We start from the raw sequence: 14,759 nt of genomic DNA, 5'->3' as shown, positions 1-14,759 counted from the left end.
GGTCCATGCCCCAGGTTCCGCTCTACCCTTCCATCTTCACTCTTTGATGATTTTAGTGTTGATTAGGCTAATGTATCTACATTATGATGCTATGAGTTGGGGACAACACTTGTTATGACATCGTGTAAGGCTCTATCATTGACTAGGCCTTGTGTGGTGCCCTGTGGTGGTGTGGTGCCCTGAGCTGAAGATGGAGGAGAAGACCAAATCCTGAAGGAGGGTGCAAGCCAGTAGAGGATGGCTTGGAAAAGTGAAGCATCCAAAAAGGTGAGTATGATATATTTGTTTTTGTTTTTTTCACCCGAGCAGCTTAAGAGCTCTGTATCCAAATAATAGAGCAGAAGGTTTGGACATCTGTAGCAAAATTTGAATTAAATAATTAAAACTGTGTTCAAAGGTTGACATTTATTATGATTTTGTTTCTGCTTTGTCTTTGCCCCTTAGATATTCCTTGGAGTTCATATCGGGTCGGAGTAATATAATGACACATTTTGGGAGAAACATACAAATCACAAGAGCCCAACTGGAAGATAAGATTGCAAAGATCTCCATGGCAACAACATATTGGCCCCTGGCGCTAAGAGTGGCTGGGATGAAGGACATCCAGACACTGAGGAAAGCCAACATACTAAAAGTGATAAATTTGGCTTCATTGAAGCTGTTGGGAAGTCTCCTGGCCAAGAAGGCTACAACAAAACTTGTTGATGACAGCAAACCAAGATACCCCAACATGCACCAGAAGGCAGTGGATGAGCCTTCGTTACACTCAACTATAATAACACCAGGTTGGGATTTGATGTTGTATTCTCGAAATGGAGGATAAAGGGACAACCAAACAACACAGAGAGACAATTGTACAAGTGAGCACACAAGGATTATTGTGTATGACACACTAGGGCTTGTCCATTTTCTGAGTTTACTGTTAGGCTTTGTAGCCATAAAGGCAAACACAACAATGATGGTTTTGGCCAAAATACTAGAAATGCAAATTGTAAATACCATACCAAATATTACCTGTCTCAGAACACATTTTACAGTTTCAGGGTAACCAATGAAATTTAAAGAACACAGGAAGCAAAAAAGTATAGACAAAAGCAGAAGACAGCTTAGAGAGTAGTTATTTGCCCGAACGATAGGGGTGCTTCTGTATCGAAAGAAAAGACACAATATGAAAAGTGTGAAAACTGATGAGAAGACAGCTGCAGCAGTCAAGGATGAGCCTAACGGACCTTCATAAGAAAGGACCTCAATGGTCTTCAGGATACACTTGTTTTTTTCCGTATTGGGCCACAAGTTCCATGGACATTTGTAACAATCATCTGAATCTGAGAAAGAGATGGGAAAGCAGTTTAGGAACTATGGAGTTGGGGGAAGCAATTTTTTGAAAAATGTAATTCACACTTGGCTACTCCGCAGATGGGACATTGAGATTTCTAAAAGTGGCTTTCAAAATGGCCCCAATTACATTGGATAGTTTGCTAAATCACAAATAGTCCATATGTCTCCCATCATCACAACATAAAATATATACAGACTTTAGATCTGATCATCTAAACAAATATCAAAGAACTTAAGACCAGACCAGACTTTGCCATATAAAATACATCCCACAAATAAATACCCTAGAGAGACCTAAATTAATATGGACCATAGAGCCCCTAAAGAATTAGAGACATCAAAACCTTAAAGAAATACAAACACCTTTAAGAAATCCCCTTTAGAAATATACACTTCAAACAAAATTCCTTTCATAGAGGATTTGAATTCTACTCGAAATTTACAAAAATCGGGATTTGCTAAAATGCAGATTTTTTCATTATTCGCTTTTGGGTAAATTCAGCAAAATGAAGGTCAAAGTGTACATCATGATGCCGATGACCTCTCGCATGCATGTGCAGAACTCTCCCAGGCGCCATGACATCTATCCAGAAGTTCCAACACAGTGAAAAAGTTACGATGATTCCATGACAAGTGGCAGGGGATCAGAAGATGCGGTGAGGGCCGGGTGGGTGCCGGTGAGTAGTGGAGATGCCCGAGAGGTCAGTGGTGAGGAAGGTATAATTTGTTTTATAGATATTATATTTATTATGTTCCGAGTGCTGGTGAATCCCAAGAGCATAATAAGGGACATTAAATTGAATACATTTTCCGCTAATTGCATTTCCAAGGAAAAAATAGGAAATTTTACCTAATCCACTAATCTCTAGTGAGTATATCTAAATGGTCTCTCTAGTCTTAACAAAACTTTGCATTAATCAATAATACAAGCGGACTTCTTCTCTCCCCCACTTCCCTGCTTTATTAAAAGGGTTGTCTTCTGGTTAAAACATATCATCGCCTATCAACAGGATAGGCGATAAATTGTTGATTCACTGCTGAGAACGGTACTGATTGACAGAACAGGGACCTTTGAGCCCCGTTAGTATGGGGCAGCAGTACACAAGTGTAGCCTGTGCTCTACTCACTCTCGATAGTGATGTCGACGGAAGCACTTGGCTTTTTCTTGAAGCCACATACAGAAAAAATGGTGGAGCATTATGGCCCAGTAGTGGGACATCCGCCAATCGGCATGATATCACCTGTTTCATAGGTTATAACCTCCTTGAACCAGACAACCTCTTTAACTAATCATTAACTCTGTAAATTTGTCTTCGTGAAATCAAGATGAACTGCCATCTTTTTGAGGGATTAGATTTCAGCTGTCAATTAAAGTCTATGGAGAGGGTAGATGTAGAAGAAAAGAGGACAAGAGTGAGAGACAGACAGATAATTCTACAGTGCTCTAGTAAGTGACTTATATCCCCCTGTACTAGATTCACAGCTACACTGCTCAGTATAGCTTTATAATGTTCTCCATGGTACTGCTGAACATATAGTACATCGGGACAGGAGAGAAGGACTCCCTCATGTATGTGTGTGTTGTGAATATGAGAAATCATAGCAGCTACTCTCCACCCACTAGCTAAGGGACAACTGAAAATTAGACAAACGCTGCAGAGTAGTAAAACGGGGGAAAATGCAGGGTATAAAAAATGAAATAAAGCAGAAGAAAGTGCTCCTTGTGCAGATCAAACAGGACAAAATGTACATATTGAACGTGCAGTTTCCCACCTGTGATGGTTGTGCACCTCAGGCACAACACTGATTTGGGTTAGACGTTTGTTCCTGGTGGCTACACCATCCACTGGATCTCACAGAGAGTCCAGATATAGAATTGAAGAATAAGGGGATTTGGATGGTGAAAGTTAGCGCTGCCAAGGATCTTTGAGTCAACAGTGAGAAGGGAATTGTGGTTTTAAAAAGAGGATTTCTTTTCTATGTGTTTCGGAACTGATCAAGCTCTTTCTTCAGGCAAAAAACATGCATATCATTCCCGAAACGCATAGCAAATAAATACTTTTAAAGCCACAATTCCCTTCACTGTGACTCCTAAGATCCCAGGCAGTGCCAATTTTTCACGAGCCAAATCCCCTTATTCTTCGAGGGTATAAGTAATGTAATGGCCAGGAATAATGTTAATCCTCATAAATACACATTGCGGATATTCTGAAAAGTCACGTGAAGCTACAGGCTTAAGTTAAAGGGAACAGAAAGCCCAGGAGGTCTGTTAGGCTAGTATGGGTTTACATACTACTCACTGGTCTTATTAGAGATTTCCCCATGAGGACATGGCACACACTGAAAACAACACGTAGGCTCCCCTCGTCTCACTGCCCTTCGGAAACCTGGAGGACAACTCTCACTACAGACAGATACCGGAATCTGTAAAAATAACAAGAATGGAAAGGTTAAGCAGCTTACTGTCCTCTCATCATGTTGCTGATGCCTACAGTTTTTCCATAGCGTACCTGCTCAATGCCAGAAGGCCACATGACAGCACTAACATTAATGGTGAAGATATTTCCATCAGTGGCTGCTGCATCGTAGCTTCCAACTTTGACTTTTTTCAAGCCACCATTACTTCTGAGTTGCCAGTTGACAATGTCATATACTGCCGGGAGATCCCCGTTCTCATCGAAGAAGACTTCTCTCCCATCGTTCAGCTTTACATTAACGTTTTGAATATAGTGTTTCAACTTGCGCAAACAAAACAAGAAAAATATCAATTAACTGGAAAAACAAGAACACTAGCCTTGGGGGTAGAACGCTGGGCATGTTGAAAAAGATATGCATAAAATTTGTGCCCAAAAATTATCCCCATTAAACTAAATAAAAGCAATCAATATTAGTCTGCAATATCATTGCATCATATCGATTCCAGAGACAAAAAGATTATTTATTTTTTATCCATTTGACCCTTTCCGTCTTGGTGATTTTTCATTTTTGTGCTCCTGTTTGTTCATTCCCTTCTGCCATGAGACGTGACATATAAAATGTTCTGCCCACATAGCCACATGCTTAATTTTATAGAATGAAACTTAGTTGTGAATGACACCATTGACATGACATCGCCAAATGACTTGGAAATATGATTCTCTTGGTTAGTACAATTATTGCGATACCAAACTTGTATAGCTATTTTTTTAATTACGGTAAGTGGTTAAAAAAATCAGAAATGAATTAAAAAAACATGTGGCTTGTGTCAACATTTCCCGAGACGTGTAACGTTTTTGTTTTTACTTTGACCGTGTGGAACCTGTTTTTTGCGTAGCGAGATGATGTTTTTTATTGATATGGATTATAACAAAATCCCGGCACTCACATTCTGATGAATAAGGCATTTAATTCAATCAACAAGGACGCGTTTCACCAACAATGTCATTGTTGGTGAAAGCCTGGGATGGGAATAAACATGTCCTTGCTGATTGAATTTAAAGCCTTCATCACAACATGAGTGCCAGGACTTTATTGGAATCCATACTTTCGAGCACAACCTCGATTTATTGAGTGCCGATCCACCCTTGGATTCTATATTCAATGTTTTTATTGATATTATTTTGGTTAAAATACAATATTTTGATTGCTTCCTGTTGCATTTTTTGCAACATTGTAGTCAACGAAAATACACCTTTCTGGCTTATTCGAAGTAATTAATTTCATATTTTGATAGATCAAACATTTAGTGAAGTAACAATGCAACGTATGTTTATTTTTTTTTTTTTTTTGCTATTTCTTTTTTTTTATATAAAGGAAATATATATATATATATTTTTTTTAAGTGTGCTTAGGAAATTTTAAGCTTTGACCATCCGAACACTTATACATTGCGGTAGATAGTGAATATTACAGTCTCCTACGAAGCCCAGTCACAGGCTGTTTTTCATATGAGCAACATCATAACCTTCCGTCAGCACCTTGTGACCACATCGATGACGCGCCTCTCCTGACCACTCAAGGTAAAATGCCACTATTAGGGCTTTTTTTCTGTGAGTTGTAGTTTTGAATTATATAATTTATTTAACCATATAATGTACTGAAAGTTGGCAAAAAAATTGAGGTGAAATTATGAAAGAAAATGCAATTCCAACAATATTTTTGGGTTCTACTTTTATATTGTTAATTTTGCAGTACAAAAGATCCACGAGGATGTCATCTGGACAGGCGACACCCTGGAACATGTCAGCGCTGCATGCGCCAATCTACAGCAGCATTCCTTTCACAGGTTGTGAAACATTATGTCCTATTGGCTGAAATTTATTTAAGATCTGCCTACTACTGTGATGCCACTCACCCAGGAAAAGGCACCACAGCCAAAACGCACGTTGGGGTGGTGGTGGTTCAAGGTAATCTCTCTTTATATTCACATACATATCTTGCAGGATTATGTTTCATATGCGAGCATTTTCTTGTAGGGACATTGGCTTGTGGCTGCTTCTAAGCACCATGATATAAACTGTTTCACCTCTTTATGTGATATTCACACCTCTAGCCACATGTCTATGCCCTGACTATTTCTACCTTAGGATTTAGACATTCCAGCATAATAAACTGTTTATTAATTTTTTCCTTGCCCCTTTGTTGCAGTGCCATATATAGGTCATTTACATGTCATCACCCTAACCCTTGATATTTTTTAATGATTCAATAAAAGTTGTTTTTATCTTTCTGCTAAGGGACAGTGGGGTACAGTCAGGCCAAGGGATAGGGGGAACAGCCAGGCCAAGGAACAGGGGGACAAGCCAGGCCAAGTGATGCGGGTACAACCAGGCCAAGGGACAGGGAAGTCAGCCAGGCCAAGGGATGGGGGGTATAACCAGGCTAAGGGTCAGGGGGCCCAGCCAGGGCAAGGGACAGGGGGGTTACAACCAGGCTGAAGGACAAGGGGACCAGCCAGGATAAGGGACAGGGGAGCCAGCCAGGCCAAGGAACAGGGGGGGCCAGCTAGGCCAAGGAACATAGTGTGCCAGCCAGGGCCAAGGGACATGGGGTATAGCCAGGGCCAAGGGACATGGGGTCCAGCCACATCCAAGGAACAGGGGGGCAGCCAGGCCAAAGGACATAGGGGTCCAGTCAGACCAAGGGACAAAGGGGGCCAGCCAGGCAAAGAGACATATTGGGCCAGCCAGGCCAATATTAGTGATAGCAATCGAGGCTGGAAGTGCCAAGATTTTTCCACATGGTGATCACACTCGGTGCGGAGTAAATGTGTTTTTTTGTGTGTGGACTTCACAAAAAACAGACCCTGCTTGCAGTAGAGGAAAGTACAATTTAATTTCAGAATTCTTCTATTTGAGCTGCAAGTTTCAAAAAACGTGCTCCAACAGGATGTGCTATAATAACAGAAAGTTTTAATACATATAAGAAAAGATTCAGGGTCTCTGGTATTTTAGTAGAATGTAGGTTCTGCTTTATTGTCTGAATATCAGTTGAGAGTCATTATGTACTTTGTGGCAAATTGTTTCATTCAAGGTAATAAAATTGGGCTTTCAGGGATAAAATCTTGAGTATTAGTGGAACGAATATTTATTTTTATTCTTACCTGCCAAGGTTTGATGTGGTATATGTCTCCACAGCTCCCATTGCGAAAAGGTCCTTTACCTTCCACACAAGTTCTTATATCATGAAGAGACTTTGCTATGACCTGAACAGAGGTATAGATACTTAAGGAACCTCTTAAACTGGACACATCAGTGTAAGCGTTATCAACTTTACTAAGATCTTCAAGTCCTGTGCAGATCTTGGTAGAATTAATCAAAGATTGAGAATCTTCTATCACATTTAAGAATCTGCATGAAAAAGTTTTTTCCCAAAATATTTTATTCCAAGTTTTTTCAGAATTTTTGGAAAAGTTATTAGGATGGATACTGTACAAATATTCTTTAAATCCTGGAATGGTCGAGCTGTGGAATGCAAAACCAATGGACCCCACGAGCAACGTGGAGTATTTTTCTGCTTCTAAAATTGATGTGGTTGACCAGGCCTCACTGGCCACAATAGTCTTACCGGTAACCTTTTGCTTAATCAACTCATCCATCAGTATGGCAACAAAGAGGTCATTGGCAAAAACTAGTACAGCTTTTGCTGTTGACGCCTTGATAACCCTTGTCATATGAGGGATGTTTCTATCCACAATATTGCTATCAATAAACTCGGTAAAGGCCACACAAGCTCCAGATTTGACGATCTCCTCCTTAACTAGTTTGGCTCCTTGATATCCATAATCACTTCTCAAGGCAATAACACCAATCCATTTCCACTGAAAGTGTAATATCAAGTGAGCCAACCCCTTTGATTGAAATGTATCACTCGGAACTGTTCGAAAAAAGGAAGGAAACTGCATCCGATCACTCAGCAGCGAACTAGTTGAAAAATGACTTATCTGAAAAAAAAGCAACAACAATATTGAAGAATGTTTGTACTTATCTTTTTAACATTCATTTTTATTTGTTGAGATGTCAACAGTAAATTGAGTCTACCATAGACTTATCTATAATTCGCAAATACAGCACCCTACCTGAGGATATCGATACAATCCCAATATGTGCGCCATGAGAATAGAAGATGTTGACATGGCATGACCAAGCACTGCTGCCAGTGGTGGTTTTTCGCGACAACAAAAGTTTGGAAATGGCTGGATGTGACCTGTTAACATCCACAAGGTTCCCACAAGTTCTTTTCGTAGAGCAGCACAGGAATCAAAGGCAACAAAATCCAAAGTGATGTTCGGAAGAAAATCTAAACGATTATTGATCTCCTGTAAGGCAAATTTCATGGCCTGGAACTGCTGGTACATCTCTAGTAAAAAGCTGGATAGAAAAAGATGGCCAAAAGTTAGAAACATGAGTCATATCTGTCCCCCAAAACTTGAAATAAACTGTTCTTTACAAGATGTTGGCTAATAATATTACATTTTCTTCCAATTATTGAACTTATACTTTAAAGTGCATCGAATTTTCCATAAATGACATATCAAGAGAAGATATTTGGAATAGTCAAAGAAAATAGAAAATTACCCCCATCAATATGTTCAGCAACCAGAGAAGATATGGACACAATATGAAGTCATCTAATGACCCAAACCCAAGATTGGACATTTTAGCATAACCACATACAACAAAAACTGCCTACATATACCGGCCAATTTCTATGAGAGGACAACTCATGAAAAAGATGGGATCTTGTGCAAAATAGGAAGATTATGGTTGATCAAACTGACTTCACTGTATACAATCAACTTAACTGCATTACGCTTAACAGTAAGGTCTTACATAGAGCACGTGTCTTCTACAGGTGTTTCGGTAAATGTAAATTTCTTCACTACGTGATCTAAATGGAAAGGTAGCAGGACCCCAATCAGAATATCTCCATCACCGAAGACTCCAGAGGGGTTTGAAACGCTCAGTCTACATCCTATATCACTTCCATAGGAGACTGGAATCAGGTAAGATGATAAGAGATGCCAAAGACACCAGTAGATGTGGATGATCAGCCTGAGACAAGGAGAAAGTGGGGCCATTGACATATTAGTGGTTACAAATATTGGAAAAACATGATTGACCAGTACTATAAATATAGCATTACAGTATACTGGAAGTTCTTGGGTCAAACTGATGCAACGTGTCTACTGACCATTTTGGTACCATTCATAGTGCTTAAGTAGCAAAGTGGTCTTCAGGCCATCCTTGGATACCAAAGAACAGTTAAAACTGCTACTTCTGCACCCACGATATGTTTTTCCCTAATATATTGAGGTTCCGTGAGTCATGACCCTACCCATTCTCTATAGCCCACTACCTTATTACGCACTCTCTAACTCTCTCTAGATGTACCTCATGTTGACTCATTATCCAAGCAGATCTGTTCCTTTGCCTGCCAGTAAGCCCTTTATTTTATATATCAATAAGAGGAAGGCATCAGAGGTTCCAATTATCTAATTATTCCAAGATTCATCTTCCCTTAGGGAGATGATAGCTGGAAGAATAATTATCTGGATAATAGCAACACTCAGAGGGAATAAACATCTCTCTTATCAGTTCTTTTTTTTTATTTCCAGCCATTTTTTCAAGCACGTAGTATTATTGATAAGTGAATGTTTAGTGGCAGAAGTGCAACTTTATTATGATGAAAACACACCAAAAACCACAATAACTGGGGCCTGGTCAGTTATCAAGTATACCACCAATAACGTTGACTAAAGACCAAGAAGACAGCAAAAAATAATCTTCAATGAAACATGTAAAAAATGAGGCAGAAAACAGGCTTAAGGTGGGAACACCTGGACATCCATATGTATATCCCCCACAGTTCAGTAAAATATAATCACTGCCAAAAGTGTTGGCACCCTTGAAATTATTCTAGAAAATTATTTTAATTACACGTTTGTTATACCCATGTTTATTCCTTTGTGTGCATTGGAAAAACACAAAAAACAGAGATAAAAATGGCAAATTAGACATAATTTCACACAAAAGCCCAAAAATAGGTAGGACAAAATTGTTGGCAACTTTCCAAATTGTGGGTAAACAACTTTGTTCCAACATGTGATGCTTGTTCAAACTTACCTGTGGCAAGTAACAGGTGTGCACAACATGGAAATCCCACCTGATAGCAGATAAAAAGGGGAGAAGTTGACTCAATCTTTGTATTGTGAGTCTGTGTGTGCCACACTAAGCAGGGAGAACAGAGAGAGGAGAAGAGAACTGTCTGTTTCAAAATTGTTGAAAAATATGAAGAATCTCAAGGATACAAGTCCATCTCCAGAGAATTAGATTTTTATAAAATATAGATAGATAGATCGATAGATAGATAGATAGATAGATAGATAGATAGATAGATAGATAGATAGATAGATAGATAGATAGATAGATAGTTGTGTGTGTGTCATGCATGGTATGGGGTGTAATATAATCTATATATATATAATCGTCTAAGGGGTACCTCCGTCTGTTTGTCTGTCTGTCTGTGTTTGTCTGTCTGTCATGAAAATCCCACGTCGCTGAGTGGACCAATCAGCGACGGGCACAGTCCGGCTGCAAATTCGCCCCTTCCTACTCTCTGTCAGTGCCCACTCCAGTCAGCGCTCACACAGGGTTAATGGCTGCGTTACACCGCGTTATGCCGTGGTGTAACCCTGTGTGACCAACTTTTTACTATTGATTCTGCCTATGAAGCATCAATAGTAAAAAGATCTAATGTTAAAAATAAGTAAAAAATAAAAAATCATTATAGTCTCACCTTCCGTCGCCTTTCCCGCTCCTCGCGACACTTCGGGCCTTGCATTGCGGTCTCACGAGATGATGACGTAGTGGCCTCGCGAGACCGCTAAGTCATCTGGGTAATTTTGCAATGCATCGCTAGGAACGGAAGCTGGCGGCCGCATCGACACGCGCATAGGGACAGCTTCGCTGGACACCAGAGGGTGAGTATATAACTATTTTTTATTTTCATTCTTTTTTTAACAGGGATATGGTGCCCACAGTGCTATATAGTACTTGGGCTGTGTTATATACTGCAAGGCTGCTATATACTACGTGGGCAGTGTTATATGCTGTGTGGCCTGTGTTATATACTGCATGGCTGTGCAATATACTACGTGGGCTGTGTTATATACTGTGTGGCCTGTGTTATATACTACGTAGGCTATGTTATATGTCATGAATCCCAATGGCTAGGGATAGCAAGGGACAAGCAAAGTAATACAAAATATCGGACGAGCTCTAGGGTGATGGAACCTGGGCTGACCGCTGCCCTACGCCTGACAAACGCAACTAGAGATAGCCAGGGAGCGTGCCTACGTTGGTTCTAGACGCCACGCACCAGCCTAAGAGCTAACTAGTACTGCAGAGAAAATAAAGACCTCACTTGCCTCCAGAGGAATGAACCCCAAAAGGTATAGTTGCCCCCCACATGTATTGACGGTGAAATGAGAGGAAGGCACACACATAGAGATGATATATATAGGTTCAGCAAATTGAGGCCCGCTGTAAACTAGAAAGCAGAACGATACAAAAGGGGTCTGAGCGGTCAGCAAAAAACCCTAATCAAAAAAACCATCCTGAGATTACAAGAACCCATGTGCCAACTCATGGCACATGGGGAGAACCTCAGTCCACTAGAGCTACCAGCTAGCATAGAGACATAATAAGCAAGCTGGACAAAAAAAACAACAACTGAAAATCAGCACTTAGCTTATCCTGAAAGATCTGGGAGCAGGTAGGCAGGAACCAAACAAAGCACATCTGAATACATTGATAGCCGGCAAGGGAATGACAGAAAGGCCAGGTAAAATAGGAAACACCCAGCCTCTGATGGACAGGTGGAAACCAAAGGCCGCAACCCACCAAAGTCACCCAGTACCAGCAATAACCACCAGAGGGAGCCCACAAACAGAATCCACAACAGTACCCCCCCCTTGAGGAGGGGTCACCGAACCCTCACGAGAACCCCCAGGGCGATCAGGGTGAGCTCTATGGAAGGCGCGGACCAAATCAGTCGCATGAACATCGGAGGCGACCACCCAGGAATTATCCTCCTGACCATAACCCTTCCACTTAACCAAATACTGGAGTTTGCGTCTGGAAACACGAGAATCCAAGATCTTCTCAACAACATACTCCAATTCTCCCTCCACCAGCACCGGAGCAGGAGGCTCAACCGAAGGAACAACGGGCACCTCATACCTCCGCAACAACGACCGATGGAACACATTATGAATAGCAAACGATGCTGGGAGATCCAAACGAAAAGATACAGGGTTAAGAATCTCCGAGATCCTATAAGGACCGATGAACCGAGGCTTGAACTTAGGAGAAGAGACCTTCATAGGGACAAAACGAGAAGACAACCACACCAAATCCCCAACAAGAAGTCGGGGACCCACGCGGCGACGGCGATTAGCAAACTGCTGAGTCTTCTCCTGAGATAACTTCAAATTGTCCACCACCTGGTTCCAAATCTGATGCCGCCTGTCCACCACCACGTCCACTCCAGGACAATCCGAAGACTCCACCTGACCAGAGGAAAAACGAGGATGAAACCCCGAATTACAAAAAAAAGGAGAGACCAACGTGGCAGAACTAGCCCGATTATTAAGAGCAAATTCGGCCAGTGGCAAAAAAGCAACCCAGTCATCTTGATCAGCAGAAACAAAACACCTCAAATAAGTTTCCAAGGTCTGATTAGTTCGCTCCGTCTGGCCATTCGTCTGAGGATGGAATGCAGACGAGAAAGACAAATCAATGCCCATCTTGGCACAAAACGTCCGCCAAAATCTAGACACAAACTGGGATCCCCTGTCAGAAACGATATTTTCCGGAATCCCATGCAAACGAACCACGTTCTGAAAAAATAAAGGGACCAACTCAGAGGAGGAAGGCAACTTAGGCAAGGGCACCAAATGAACCATCTTAGAAAAGCGGTCAAACACAACCCAGATAACGGACATTTTCTGTGAAACCGGGAGATCAGAAATAAAATCCATGGAAATGTGCGTCCAAGGCCTCTTCGGGATGGGCAAGGATAACAACAACCCACTGGCCCGAGAACAGCAAGGCTTAGCTCGAGCACACACTTCACAAGACTGCACAAAGGTACGCACATCCCTAGACAAGGAAGGCCACCAAAAAGACCTGGCCACCAAGTCTCTAGTACCAAATATTCCAGGATGACCAGCCAACACAGAAGAATGGACCTCGGAGATGACTCTACTGGTCCAATCATGCGGAACAAACAGTCTTTCTGGTGGACAACGATCCGGTTTATCCACCTGAAACTCCTGCAATGCACGTCGCAAGTCTGGGGATACGGCGGACAATATTACCCCATCCCTAAGGATACCAGTAGGCCCAGAGTCTCCAGGAGAGTCAGGCACAAAACTCCTGGAAAGAGCATCTGCCTTCACATTCTTTGAACCTGACAGGTATGAAACCACGAAATTGAAACGAGAAAAAAACAACGACCAACGAGCCTGTCTAGGATTCAAACGCCTGGCAGACTCAAGGTAAATGAGATTCTTGTGATCAGTCAAGACCACCACACGATGTTTAGCACCCTCAAGCCAATGACGCCACTCCTCAAATGCCCACTTCATGGCCAAAAGCTCCCGATTACCCACATCATAATTGCGCTCGGCGGGCGAGAATTTTCTAGAGAAGAATGCACATGGCTTCATCACCGAGCCATTAGAACTTCTCTGTGACAAAACCGCCCCCGCTCCAATCTCGGAAGCATCAACCTCAACCTGAAAAGGAAGTGAAACATCTGGTTGACACAACACAGGAGCAGAAGAAAACCGGCGCTTAAGTTCCTGAAAGGCCTCCACGGCCGCAGGAGACCAATCAGCAACATCAGCACCCTTTTTAGTCAAATCAGTCAAAGGTTTAACAATACTGGAAAAATTAGCAATGAACCGACGATAAAAATTAGCAAACCCCAAGAACTTCTGAAGGCTCTTAACAGATGTAGGTTGTGTCCAGTCACAAATCGCCTGAACCTTGACGGGATCCATCTCAATAGTAGAAGGAAAAAAAAATGTACCCCAAAAAAGAAATCTTCTGGACTCCGAAGAGACACTTTGAGCCCTTCACAAACAGAGAATTGGCCCGCAGAACCTGAAACACCTTCCTGACCTGTAGAACATGAGACTCCCAGTCATCAGAAAACACCAAAATATCATCCAAATACACAATCATAAACTTATCCAGATATTCACGGAAAATATTGTGCATAAAGGACTGAAAGACTGACGGAGCATTGGAGAGTCCAAAAGGCATTACCAAATACTCAAAATGGCCCTCAGGCGTATTAAATGCGGTTTTCCACTCATCACCCTGTTTTATCCGCACCAGATTATACGCACCGCGAAGATCTATCTTAGTGAACCACCTAGCCCCCTTAATGCGAGCAAACAAATCAGTCAATAATGGCAATGGATACTGATACTTGACTGTAATCTTATTCAGAAGGCGATAATCTATACAAGGCCTCAGGGAACCATCTTTTTTTGCCACGAAAAAAAAACCTGCTCCCAGAGGGGACGAAGATGGACGAATATGTCCCTTTTCCAAGGACTCCTTAATATAATTCCGCATAGCAGTATGCTCTGGCAGTGACAGATTAAATAAACGACCCTTAGGGAACTTACTGCCAGGAATCAATTCTATAGCACAGTCACAATCTCTATGCGGAGGGAGCGAATTGAGCTTAGGCTCCTCAAAAACATCCCTATAGTCAGACAAAAACGCAGGGATCTCAGAAGGAGTAGATGAAGCGATTGAAATCGGAGGTGCATAATCATGAACCCCCTGACATCCCCAGCTTAACACAGACATTGTTTTCCAGTCCAGGACAGGATTATGAGTTTGTAACCATGGCAGACCAAG

The 14,759-nt window shown here is 41.6% G+C and overlaps 1 protein-coding gene across 1 annotated transcript; it reads right to left on the bottom strand.

The window, feature by feature from the left end:
• Window positions 1–387: 387 nt before the first annotated feature.
• Window positions 388–7,720, bottom strand: LOC143774794 (extracellular calcium-sensing receptor-like). Its single transcript, XM_077262562.1, has 4 exons — window positions 6,920–7,720; window positions 3,849–4,076; window positions 3,639–3,762; window positions 388–1,325 (listed from the first exon to the last, which is right to left on the bottom strand). Exons 1-4 carry the CDS (start codon window positions 7,718–7,720, stop codon window positions 409–411), a joined length of 2,070 nt encoding a protein of 689 aa, XP_077118677.1. The 3' UTR covers window positions 388–408.
• Window positions 7,721–14,759: the final 7,039 nt, after the last annotated feature.

This window comes from Ranitomeya variabilis, chromosome 5, assembly GCF_051348905.1.
Source record: "Ranitomeya variabilis isolate aRanVar5 chromosome 5, aRanVar5.hap1, whole genome shotgun sequence".
In the NCBI taxonomy this organism is placed as follows: Eukaryota; Metazoa; Chordata; class Amphibia; order Anura; family Dendrobatidae; genus Ranitomeya; species Ranitomeya variabilis.
Note: the sequence above shows the minus strand (reverse complement) of the source record. Positions and strands in the feature narration are given on the sequence as shown.

What these genes read in the sequence shown, in the direction of transcription:
- LOC143774794 (XM_077262562.1), bottom strand. Translation starts at nt 7,720, where the DNA reads ATGCAGTTTCCTTCCTTTTTTCGAACAGTTCCGAGTGATACATTTCAA. An exon ending in ACCACATCAAACCTTGGCAG is followed by an intron (nt 4,077 to 6,919) that starts GTAAGAATAAAA and finishes TGTTTGCGCAAG; the next exon opens with TTGAAACACTATATTCAAAA. An exon ending in GGAAATCTCTAATAAGACCA is followed by an intron (nt 1,326 to 3,638) that starts GTGAGTAGTATG and finishes TCTCTTTCTCAG; the next exon opens with ATTCAGATGATTGTTACAAA.